General features: G+C 39.2%; 1 protein-coding gene across 6 annotated transcripts in view; it reads right to left on the bottom strand.

Annotated features, from left to right (window-relative positions):
• The window catches only part of LOC102794632 (receptor-type tyrosine-protein phosphatase U-like), a 257206-nt gene that overhangs the window by 45240 nt on the left and 198481 nt on the right, over positions 1–13485 (bottom strand). For 2 of the 6 annotated variants that reach the window (XM_087835513.1, XM_087835515.1), the window contains exons 14-17: positions 5024–5162; positions 2855–2884; positions 2259–2419; positions 1738–1925 (exon numbers count right to left, since the gene is read on the bottom strand). In XM_087835513.1, coding sequence (XP_087691639.1) covers positions 1738–1925; positions 2259–2419; positions 2855–2884; positions 5024–5162 — 518 coding nt within the window. The remainder of the gene's footprint in view (positions 1–1737; positions 1926–2258; positions 2420–2854; positions 2885–5023; positions 5163–13485) is intronic. The other 4 variants (XM_087835514.1, XM_087835516.1, XM_087835517.1 and 1 more) reach the window with 2 other exon arrangements.

Raw genomic sequence — 13485 nt, 5'->3', positions numbered from 1 at the left:
GAAATTTCACAGGTATGAGGCCCTTAGGTGTAATGTTCTTTAAAGAGGTGTGTTGACCAGTGACTTTTGCTCTGTGCAGGTTCTTCAACTTCAAGCTAACAAAATCAATTTGTCATGGAACTGGCTTTGTATACTAGAAGTTGACAGCAAACCAATAAAACAAATACGGAAGCATAATATGATTCAACACTTTGAAAGACTGTAACTTTGTCAAATCAAAAAAGAAAAAAACAAACAAAAACAGCCAAGACCAAAGGTACATATGGCTTGGCAGCTAGCACCAGGACTAGCGACAGGTTACAGCAAATGGTAGCTAGAGAGCATCTGGCAAAAATAGCTCAACTAATTAAAACAAACAAAAAAACACAAACTTGAATACAGAACTGAGTAGTTTGGAACTGATTTAATAGATAAATTGAGTAATAATTAGATGTAAAGTAATAATTAGATGCATGAGAGCAAACTAATGATTGGGCTAGCTAGCAGTAGAAATTTCTAGCTAGTAGAATAAATAATTAAAACTACATAAGTAATTTCTATCGTCTAAATAAACCATTGAATTTGATAGCTAATTTTCTAGAATATAAGATAAACTCTTTAAATACCTGTCAAAAATGATCAACATTTTACTTACTTCAAAAGTGAACTACAACATTTTACATGTCTTGCTAGTAGGCCCATTGTCAAGTCCTTGACCAAACATAATACTAAAGTCTTATAGGTAAAGATGACAGCAAACCAGACATGAATATCAGACTATGACAAACACAGGCAATGTCATTCCCCCCCCCCCCCAAAAAAACAAACTAACTTTAGGCTAGTTGGCTAATAGTCACAGAATTTTGCATTAACATTTCATTTACAAATTTCGTGGTAGGACTTCCCCTCTAGCTACAATACTGTAAAAAAGTCTTGTGCTACCCCTCATTCTTACATTGCTTTTATAGGGACAACCCTCTTCTTTGACTTTTTACTTCCTTTTGTGTCATTCTTTGTCAAGATAAGCTTCAATAGTGCAGAGGTATGGGTTCTATAAGGCCAATCCATAACTGATAGATTTTTTTTATCCAGTGACTTTTACTCCATTGGGATGAATATCATACTGAAAGATGAAGCCAATCAAATGCTTTCCAGGTGGTATTACCATGGTAGATCAAAATCTGACAGTATTTTTTGGCAATTTTAATTCCATTGATTTTGACAAGGTCCCCAACACCTCGGCTCAAATGCAGCCAAAAAACATGACTGCGTCACCACCATGGTTTACAGACGGTTGCCAAAGTCCAAAGAAAAACTTTGAAAGACCTTGAGAAACCCGGGAGAACCACAAGACCACTTTAAAATTTTATAAGAAAGTCTGGCTTTTTGGAAGGAAACTATGAATACATGAGGGGTAGTTTCAAACCTTTGCATCACGCTGTATGCTTAGAGAGAGAAGTATACAGTGTTGCACACTATATACCTTTGACTGTTAAATACTGGAAAACTGACATACTCATGGCTTATATTGTGTAGTCATATTTGTTAGTGTGGGTGTACATACTCAAAACAGGGATTGAGACACATTGGACTATGTGGATACCATTAAGCTAACAAAGCGGATTAACAATTTAAATAACTACATACATTTACAGATAGACAATTAAAATTGCAACATAACAAAAAACTAAATTTTTAGCTAAACCTAATGGAAAAAAAAGCACAAATGAAAGTGTGTGTTTTTCATACATGCCTTACCTCATACTCTTGTTTGAAACCATATCCCTCAGCTGTCTTCATCTGGTTGATGTGCTGGAGAAGGTCAGCCACCCTTACAGCAGGATGGAGCTGACCCGTGTGATATGGCGAGCTTTTCCTCCGACAGTGACGTTGGGGTGAGCCTCCCAGTAAACTGCTAGACTCATTGACAGAGCTACGCTGCTCATCTGGGAACACAAACAGATACAGTTCAAGGCATCCAGCTGACACTGAGGATTCTGCGGCACATGCTCTGTTCTTTTTTATTAATGTAAAAAAGTCTAGGGGGCAGCTTAAAGGAAAAAGTCAGCATTTCTGCAGAGATGTGAGTGCTGACTGGTGCTGCAGTATATTCAAACAGACAAGAGCCTTTCAGGAGATTTCTCTGTCCAAAGCATCTTACGTTTTGACAGGACAGATTGGATATATGTTTGCAAACATGGCTGAAGGTCAGAAAGCAGGAAGCTGCATTCTCTCTAGACACTTTCTCAAAAGTACTCATGTGGTCCTTGCTGCCTTACTTCGAGCATTGCAGCCGTGGGCATCCATGAAGGAGTGGGCCATCCTCTCATCTTGCTGGAGAGTGCTCTGCTCTGTCATGCTGCAATCCAGAGAGCTCAGCTTCCGACTCTTCTCCTGCCTGTAGGACATGGCTGCCTTGTTTATGGCCACCTTCTTCCTACTGTAGAGAGGCAGGAAGAGAGGTGGGAGGATAGAGAAAGGCAGGGAGCAAATACAGACAGAGGATGGCAGAGAAGGTGAGAAGTGAGAGAAAGACAGGCAAAGAGATAAGGAATAAAGGAAAGGAGGGTGGGTGAGGAGATGAGAAATTGGAGTGAAAGGGAAATATAAGGGCCACAAGATTGAAACTGGACGAGGGGAAAAGTGAGATCTGGTGATAGCAAGAGTGTGTCATGGGTTGCAGTAAGGTTCTGCTGAAGTGGTGTGTGTGTGTATGTGTGCTTGTTTGTGTATGTGTGTGTTTGGTGGTGGGGTGGGGGGTCGATTTGAGAATGTGGTGGAGATAGCAATGCTTATTTCCACTCTAGTAATCCTGGGTCTACAAAGCAAGGGGAAAATGGCATCAGGGTGGAAGATGGAGAAAGGAGTAACTTACGGGTAGTAAGGGTAAGAATAGAAGTCCCTTCTGATTAGCATGAAGGAGGAGGAAAGGAGAGAGACAGAGAGTGAGGAGAAAAAAAAGAGAGGTGACTATGGTTTATCAAGATGGACATCAGAAAGATAAATGAAGATGCTCAGTGTGTTGGAATGTTCCTGGCTGGCCATCGTGAGGCAGAAGACAGGCTCACCTCATAACACAACTCACATTGGGACCAACAAAAGATTTTTAAAAATTTCAACTAATGGAGGTCTAAGAACAAAAGCATCATAAATAAAACTGATAGTATAGAGGTGTGTGTGCATCTTTCATTTGGATCAATCTCATTAAATACATTGAAGGTGCCTTATGTTTGCCGTTTGGGAACATTTTAGGGAACTAAGAGGGGTTTTTTTTCTAAAGGAAAGATTAATCATATCACATTTTAAAAATCAACAAAACTAGCTTTAAAAAAATCTGTATTCCATCACTGCTTTGTTAATCACAGGATTTCCTTTGCGGGTCTGTGTTGTGTTTATAAGCAGACTGTGTTAGGGTTCCTGGGTTGTTGACCCAGTGCTTTGGGTTTACTTTGTGTTATCGGAGTCTTATTTATTCGTTATGTTCTCTGTGTATTTTATATTTCCTAGTTTAGTTTGCTTACACCCTTGACTTTATTCAGTGTTTCTAGTTCAGGATGTCTTGGTTGTTATTTGGTTCCATTCATGTCTCCGTGTCCTTCCCTCAGCATTCCCCCAGCTAGGTTTTCATGATCGTCTAATCATGTCTGTGTGGGTGTGTCTGGTTTTGTTTTAGTTCATGTGAAACTGATCTAACAGTTAAGTAGTGTTGCGAAAAACAAAATATAAAATCTGAACCCCAAGAACCGAATGACTCATTTTTCATGAAGTTACAATAAGAAGAATCACAACTATCCAAAAACAACTGACTTAATCTATGAGATATAAAAAGCGGTAGTGTGTATTTTAAATTGATGCTCAAAAAACATGTAATCTAATCTAATCTACCTGACTGTGGCATCTAAATCTATCAAGACTTTTCCATTTTTCATATATTTTAGCTTAATATTTAAGTTGATTTCATCCTTAAATGATGGATTCATTTTTTTAAACACTTGTTTATTTTGCTCTTAGGTTCATTAGCTTTGAGTGAGCCTGATGAAACATAATGAGCTGTTGACTCCTCCACCTTCACTTCGCAAGTGTTCCCATTAATATCACAAAGTTTAAAGTTGGTTTAAAGCTGAAATGTGGCATGCAGCAAGCACATCCTTTGTTTTTGACTCCTGTCTGCATTTAACCAGCACTCTCCTGAATATGCCACTATGCAGGGATCTCTGATATTCCAAATGACAACTGAAAACATTAATGTATACAGTCTCTCTTTGTACATGCAGAGAGATAATATCGTGTGCCTAAATATAAACAGGTCTGCTCCCATTGCACCCGTGCGGCTGTCTAGTTTCTATTGTGGTGGCTAGATTGGCCCAGTGAATCTTATCAGTCACCGCCTTCCTCCAGACATCCCCATTCATTCTCCCTCTATTCACAGCAAAAAAAATTCCTCAGGGCTGAGGAGCCCACCCCTACCCACTGCCTCAACAAAAAAAAGCAAAAAAAACAACCTTCCTAACCAATTACTAGCCCATCCACTGGCACCTCACAGCTGCTTGCCTCATGTAATTGAGTGGGCAATGGAATAACATGCCCCTTGATGAAATATTTCACACTCAGATGAGTGTTCCACTATTGCCCAGCGAGCAAAGGAAGAATACACTGCAGGTGCGATCGACGACAGAGGTAATTTGCAGGTGGAAAGCAGCCAGCGATTCCAGTGCGAACAGGCTGCATTTGAATGTGTTCAGCCAACACGCAGACCTTGAAATTAAAAGATGAGATGAGAAACACAAAAGCTCGGCTGAGGCAGCAGTGGGAGAGTTTAGGATTAATGCTCTACCATTCCACTAACTCTGGTTGTAATTCACTCTCACTGCCAAATGCTTTCCTCAATAGACCCTAGCTGCCAAGTGGGATAGAGATAAATTTACTCCTCTGGATGGCCTATGCAGGAACAATAAGACTTCAAACCATAAATGTTTAACCGTGAAAAGCTCTAACCCATCTCATGTCGGCTGGCCAGCAGACAAACATTTTCGCAGCCACTCACCCCTTCTTGACGATAATGACGATGGCCCCCAGCAGTAGAATGAGGACCACGAGGCCGCCGGCGCAGGCTCCCAGGATCAGGCCCATGTCCTCAGCATGCTGGGATACCTCCAGAGCCCTCTTCGAATCCTTACAAGCAGCTGCAAATTAGCCATGATGGACAGGTGAGGAAGCGAGAAATTTACAAAGACAGCCTCCACTATCAATGATTATTCATTTCTAAATGCAAACTCTAGGCGCAACAGTTAGTGATTCAGTGTCAATAAATGATCGATTTTGGATCATTACCATAAACAAACAAAACCGTAAACACAATTGACTTTCTCAATCTGCTGGAATCTTGTATTGATTTTTGGCACACCACAGGATTATTATCACAAACAGAACGTAAATGTTGACTCACCGCAATGACCAAGAAAAGATGATTTACTCATACAACTCAAGCTTGAAATGACTGATTTATAACAGCAGAAGGATGGAGTGGACTGTTCTGGCTCTGAGCTCAAATTTGCTACAAATCTGGAAGTGATAAGTAAAGTATCTCGCAGAGCCTACAGGTAGATGTTGGGGTGGTGGAGGGGTTATGACAACACAGAGTGAGGGAGGGATGGGAAATGAAGGTGTGTGGTACATGACGTTGTATAGCTAAAGTCGCGGAGTAGCAGATTTCTGTTCATGAGATGGAAATATTAGATTTTTAACTTTTTAATTTTTTTCTTGGATTTTGAAAAGATAACATTTTACAAGATAACATTAATCCTTCAGAGGTGGAAAAGGAGGACATACTGCGGAGGTCCATTTATTTGTATTTCCCTGTTTTGACGTTGTGACAAACAGGTAATAATCTTCGAGTGCATGCGCTGCACCTCCTGGTAAATATAACTCATCTGTGTCCTGGTGTGCTGACATAAGAAGCGATCGTGCACTTAATGTTGCTGTTGATCTTTTTGCTCCATATCTTTAGAAAAGCTTTCTCTTTTCTGTGTATTAGTTAGGGTGATGGAGTTGTTCTTGAAAATGTCATGTGTCAATGGAAAATTGTACTTAGTAGTCAGTATAATCTTTTAATGATATAAGTTTGAATATGGTAGAATACTGCATGTAATCATTTGTGTTTAGAAGTATATAGTTGATGGCATATTGAAAGAATGTCTCATCCTAGGAGGTCTGTAACATTCCAGGGTGTTCTGGCGTTCACCCCCACATCCTAGGAGCATGGGAAAGGCTGTACCTTGTCTTATTGTTTTACGGTAGGATTAACGTAGTTATGTCAGTTATAGTCTAAGTGCCTTTTTTACATATAGATGAACTGTTGGATTTTCCAGACCAGCAGGTTTAGGGAAGTCATTTATGGGGTCACACTCCCCCCCCCCCCCCCCCCCCCCCCCCCCCCCCCCCCCACACACACACACACACACACACCTCCACATTCCAATGTAAGGAACAAACGCTCACTGAAGTGTATAAATAAAGGACCAGGGCAGTCCTCAGTGCTTAGTCTCTGAGCCTCACTCTTGGAGTGTGAGTTCTGGAGGCTGCCCTTGATAGCAAGAAAATCTGTGTTTCTCTTCTCTGATTCTCTACTGAAGAAGTGTTTTAGAATATATCTCTTAACATTACGCTATCAAATATGACGCTCAGAAAATTCAAATGACAGGTAACCAGAGAGATGGATTCCTTAGGGTCTTTCTCACTCGACAGCTTCTGAAAAACATCACATACGGATAATATTCCCTCCCCTGCAATTAACTTGAGTTGACACATTTTTTGTGCCATTGTTTGATTTAAAATTCAACCGTACGTCTTCTATAGGTGAAAGAGTACATTTGAGTAAACAAAGTCGTCACTCTTTATTAAATCTAGATTAATGACTGGGGTAGTGTTTCACATTAAAAAAAAAATCATCTAATTATGGAGGGTTGCTAGAGGGAAATGCAAAGCAAGATTTACCTGATATGGCATCCTATCCTAATTGTATGCATTTCAGATTAATTTGGGTTGAGCACTCTGCTGAGAACAGCTTCAAAGAATCTGCATTAAATGCTTCAAAGATGGCCCAATATGAACTAATTCATATAATATGTTCAGTTATGCATTCAAACATTATGGCCATGCTAGAAAGATTAAAGAAACTATTCGAAAGGCTGATATAAGCAAAGCTGAGTATTGAGGGAAGTTCAAAGTTATGCAAGACTGTCTCGGGCTAACGTGCACGGTCGTAAACAAGCAAGCCAGTGTCTCACCATTCAAATGACTTGTTGTACTTAATCGCTAGAGGCTGCCCAAAAATAAAGCCCTTACTAGAAGATATTTGGAAAGGCTTGAACAGCGTTCTCATGCGCTGACATCAGTGTCGTGAATACTCAGCTTCTCTACAAAGAGAAGCTAAACATACTTGGCTTGGGAGAAAGGATGCGGGGTCGGTTATCTCACTGAGCTGATGCAAGCTCTCAATCAGGCTGCTATTTCCTTCCAACCCATATGCCGCATTCACATGTCTGTCTGTGCTGCCATCTGAGCTAGACAACAGAGCAGAATTCTTCTCTCTCCGTGATTCAGCAGAGCTCCCTGTGGTGTTTTATCAAAAGGTGAAACATTGTTATTAACTATCAATGAATTGAAGAAGTATTATTGCACTCGTGACATTATTAACAAGCCACCTCTTGCTGATGAGAAAACAAATAGAGTTGGGAATGAGAGAAAATACAGAGAAATGTAATCATCACGGGGTCCTGGGCCTGTCTCAGCGTGCTTGGCAGAGCAGGATAAAGGCTCAACAAAGCAAAGATGTTTCAAATTGAAGTTAGTGCCTTCTACCGAAAAGACTTGTGTGTATGCGTGTGTGGAGTGCGGTGGGGGTGTTTGCAGTGAGGCAGGATGCTGAGTTTGGCTTGATAAGCTGTGGATTGGTGGTGACTATAGCTCCTGGCAGAGAATACAGCAGCCTGACAGACTTGCCATAATCACGCAAATCACACTGGGTGAGTCATTCTGTCTTTAGAGGCATATTTAGAAAATGGCTAGCATGGTTGAATTCATGGCAGTGGTCATCAACAGGAAACCATGGGTGCAGTAAACCTTCTCGCCATCATTTATAATTTTCTTGTGTCGGTTTACTATTTATCAGGCAGGACGCATTTGGCTAGGATTTAGTATGCACATAATGTAAATCCAACAAACTGGAAAAAGACTGCAATGGACCATAGCGTGCAGGTAAATTAAGTACAACAGCAAATGTCACAGTCTCCACTTTTTGCAAAGACTCTTTCATAAAATTCGTTGCTATTCTCCTTCGCTGAACTATCCAAACTCTTGTGCTTTGCTCTGTTTTCAGTCAATGTTAAGACAAAGTCAAGGAAATTAATCTTTTGTAACTTACATTATTTGTCTGAAATAAGTTATGAAACAAAAATGTAACAAAAAGTGCAGAAACAAATTTAAGAAGTAGCACTCAGAGTGCAAACCTGTGCCAAGGCAACTCGCTCTCTGGGCAGTAGTGACTTTAAAGGAATAGTGTTATATTTTGTATAGTTTAATACTTTAAGGAGTTTGTAGTGGAGTAAAAAGTACAAAAAGCAGGCTTTGTTATTTGCATTGCTGAAACCCATTTTAACTTCATTTTGAGTGTATATGGATTCATTCGCGTTCTCTTGACAGTACAGTTTTTTAAAGATATGACATATTTTGGGGTCAACTTGCAACAAAGTCATGTAAAAGTGAAATGTTACATTTATATTTGATATTTGGATGCAAACTAAGACAGGTGCAGTAAATATAATGGCACGTCTCGCCATCATTTATCATTTCCTTGTGTCGGTTTACTATTTATCAAGCAGGACACGTTTGGGTAGGATTTGGTAGGATTTAGAATGCACATAATGTAAGTGCAACAAACTGGAAAAGGACTGCAATGGACTATAGTATGCAGAAAAATTCAGTACAACAGCGAATGTCACAATTTCCACTTTTTGCAAAGACTCTTTCATAAAATTCGTTGCTATACTCCTTCGCTGAACAATCCAAACTCTTATGCTTTGCTCTGTTTTCAGTCAATGTTAAGACACAGTCAAGGAAATTAATCTTTTACATTTTTTTGTTTGAAATAAGTTATGAAACACAAATGTAATAAAAAGTGCAGAAACAAATTCAAGAAGAAACACTCAGAATGCAAAACTGTGCCAAGGCAGCTCGCTGTCTTTTACATACTGGGCAGCTAACGAGGCACATCGTTCTCTTTGTCTTGACAATACTTTCTTTAAGATATAACGTATTCTGGGATCAATTTGAAAGGAAGGATGTGAAATAGGAAATTGAGTTTAGAGGTCAAATGTGACAAACTATAACGTGATATTTAGAATCCTCATATACCATTATCATTTCCTAAATGCTGCCAATACAAAGACAGGCAGTAGAACTTTAAGCGTTGTGTTAAAGATAAGAGACAGTTTATCAATTTATTTTCCTCATTTGACCCTAAAGAGGATGTCAGAGGCCCAAAGTAACTTGATATTTAAGCTCTCCATATACCATTCTCCATATGTTGCCAATAAAAACAATGGCATTAAGGAAAAAAAATCTTTATATAGCATATCTTAAGATCAATCTGTTGACTTTAAAGGAGAGGTCAAAGGTCAGATGTGACATGATGTTTAAAATCTTTGTACTGCACTTTCTATATGTTGACAATAACCACCACACTTGTAAGAATATAAGGCAAATTTAAATGGATTGTTACCATGACTCCACTCTACAGCCACTACAAATTTTTATCAGAATTCAACTAAAAACTTCTGAAGACAGACAGAATGACACTGACACTACCTAAAACATAACCCTTGGAGGCAGTAACTAGAAAACATCACAACAGTACAACAGTACCTTCGGATTAGTGGAAAAAAACATAATTGCAAAATGAACCGCAACCAGTTAGTAAGAACTTTTATCTCCAGGAGATAAACTCAGAGAGGGAACGAAAAGCACTTATGCATAGTGTCAACACACTGCATTGCCTTAATACAGACTGAAAATTCAGCTTAGAACAAATTAGAATAGCCAATAAGAAGCCAGAGCAGAAGAATGACAAATGTTATTAGACTGAATGCTAAAGCAGATTTCATCAGGAGATGTAGGAAGTGTCGACTCTGCATTAACAGCAAAACAACATCAGCAGCAGCTTAAAAAGGGAGCAGATCAGAGACCCTCAAGTGACAAAATACACACTTTCCTGGTCACATATTACTTGAAGCTGCCAGATAAAAAAAAAAAAAGAAGTTGTTTTTAAAAAAAGATCGGCGTCTCTCGATACCTGCGGTAAATAAGAAAAAAAGTTATTTAAGAATTGATGGTGTGATGTGATTCAATTCAGCTGTCAAACCGGTTTTAAGCAGAAATCTCAAAAGCTAAATGTAAGATTCACGCCTTTCTTGTGGCTGAGCTGAGGTGAATAAACACCTCCTCTTGTCACAGAATAAGGTGTCTTCTTGAGACAACTTGATGTTTAATGAAAATGTTATTGTTCTGCACAGTTGGCCAATGGCATATTTCTGGGGACAAAAAAAAGAAGAAGAGAAAAGCACCAAAACACCAGGAGGTAAAAAAAAAACAAACACACCCTATAATTGGTTTCTTGGTGACATAAGAACCTGCAGAAATGGTCTTATAGGGACCTCCAAGAGAGGTTTAGTAATATCAGCAGGTTCTCTACCATATGCACAAATACAGTACAAAATATGCCTCCAACCCACCTCTTCTGCTTAAGTGGCAAGCTGGCAGACAATAGTATGGCATTATTCTTTGATGTCTTAATGTCACTTCTCATATGAAAGAGTTCACAGGGAAGATAATGCAATTTAACTGCCACCGTTCTCTAGAGCATTACTAACTTGAAGCATAATTCAGCAGGGAAGAAGGCTGGAAAAAGTTAATTTCACCTGCTGTATCTCTCCCATCCCCTGATTGTTTGAACTGAAAGGCTTCTATCAGTGTCTGCCTGTCAAGCAAACACTCCTGGTCGCTTCCTCTCTCAGGCACAAGGGGCGGGTGGGGGGAGGGAACCTTGTTGCACTGTGGATTTCAAAGCCATCAAAGCCCAAGGAGAGGGGGGGGGGTTGCCAAAATGTCAGTGTCAGTGATTCAAGAGGTACTGAGTGAGAACAGTGATGCATGTTTGCTTTCACCTTTTCTCTACTGTCTCAGGGCTGCGGGCAGATTGGCAAGAGAGCTTCCTCCCTGCAACACCCAAAGCAACACTAAGGCCGTGTCAAATATCCGAAGCCTGATCCAGAACAACTGACAAACTCTCTGACATGCGCCCTGCACCACTGAAGCACAAAGGATGTAGTGGTAGTAGTGGTTACGTTTACCTAGAGATTTACTTTGACTTATTCAACATTATGGTGACAAGAAAAAGATGACTGGCACCCTCTGAGTCCCCTCAGTGGTGCTGCTAATGTTTATATAAACTGCTTCTGATATAACTTTTACTGCTTATAGTCATAATGATGGATTCCACAAATAACTGTGCATGTGTGAGCAAATAAAGTGCAACATAAATACATAAATATTGTATCTGCAAATATTAATAAGCTGACAACTGTAAATTTAGAATTTCCTTTACATGGTTTGGCTTCAACTTGATATAAATTTGAACAAAAGCTGACACACTGAAGTAGAAAAAAAAAGGTTTTCAGATGATTTGCTGAATTCTTCAATACAAATAGGTACAACTGCTCGTTGACACAAATATCAGCCAATTATAAGACAGCAAATCAACATGTTCAGGCACGTATACATGATCAATATCATGGCGGGGAAGAAAAGCGATTTAAGTGAATCTGAATGTATGCAGCATGACACCAGACACAGTGGCTTGAATGGTGTGGACCACTCTGTCTATTAGACCACTAGATCAGCAATCACACAAGATATTACTGATCTACTGGAATTTTTTGCCACACATTTTTATAGATTCGTAGAGAAAGGTCCATGAAAGAGAACGTATCCAGTGAGCAGCAATTCTCTAGGAGGAGACAAGGACAATGGCCATACCGCTTTGAGCAGATAGGAAAGCAACAGTAACTCAAATAACCGCTCATTATAACCAAGGTAAAAAAAAAAAAAAAAAAAAAGCACCTGAGTGCATAGCAAGCCAAACCCTGAAGCTGGTCAGTACAGCAGCAGACTGTACGGGGTGTTGCTGCAATTTGGCTCACGAAATTTGGGAAAGAGAAGATTGCAAAAACGTTGCCTAATCTGATGACTCTTGGTGTCTGCACAGGTGCAGAATTTTTTTCATTTAGAGGCCACTAAACATGGTGGCACACCAAAAACAGAATTTCCCATTTTATTTTACTATTTTGCTATTTTGCTGTCAAATATAGATTACTTGAAAAATATGACAAAAAAGAGAGAAAGAAAAGAATGATATGACTAGTTAATTTCCTGATATTAAAATTGATATCACTGAAAACAGGTACACATGACAACCAAATAAGATTTTGAAATCAATAATAATCTTTCTTTAAAGTGACTGATTGATTCATTGGAGGGGCCAGCAAATTTTAGGGGGTGGTCAGCGACAATTCCTATGTAATATATAACGTAGTGCCCAAGACAAACTTTGAGATCTTGTCCTAAATTATTTGTCAATTCATTTCACACATAAATAAGAGGGAAAACATTTCTTGAGGGAAAGAAACAAACTCATATGTACAAGTTTTATTGTGACCTGTAGAGGTCCACGTCTAGAATGAGCTCATTAAAAAAATCTTTCTCTGTCTTCAGGAACAGCTGAACAGGAACTAGTGTCGCATGTAAAGTATACTTTCCAATTTATTCACAGTACGATTTCCATGTGTCAGTGTCTTGATTAGTATTATTATAATGTAAGATTTTTAGGACATTTTTGAGAACGTACAGTATTATAATGATGTTTGAAATGATACATTTGTATTTTTAAGTGTTTTATCTGATATTTGGAATTATTGGACAGCTTGAAATTACATTTTAATTGATTTGTAAATAACCTTAAACTGAACTGCAAGTGATGTCTATGTCTTTATCACCACAGTGTACCCATCTTCTAATGGCTGCTTCCAACAGCATGACATGGTATGTCACAAAGCTTTAATCATCTCATACTGGTTTCTTGAACATTCAGCTCAATTATATTTATACAGCGCCAAAGCACAACAACAGTCACTCAAGGTGCTTTATATTGTAAGGTAGACCCTACAATAATACATACAAAGAAAAACAACAATCATATGACCCCCTATGAGCAAGCACTTTGGTGACAGTGGGAAGGAAAAACTCCCTTTTAAAAGGAAGAAACCTCCGGCAGAACCAGGCTCAGGGATGGGCAGGGCCATCTGCTGCGACCGGTTGGGGTGACATGACAATTAGTTGCGCTTATCTGTACTCTAGTGGCCTCCACAAACACCAGATTTCAATTGAATAGAGCAT

The sequence above is a fragment of the Neolamprologus brichardi genome, chromosome 22, assembly GCF_056152115.1.
Source record: "Neolamprologus brichardi isolate AB-2024 chromosome 22, ASM5615211v1, whole genome shotgun sequence".
NCBI classification, from domain to species: Eukaryota; Metazoa; Chordata; class Actinopteri; order Cichliformes; family Cichlidae; genus Neolamprologus; species Neolamprologus brichardi.
Note: the sequence above shows the minus strand (reverse complement) of the source record. Positions and strands in the feature narration are given on the sequence as shown.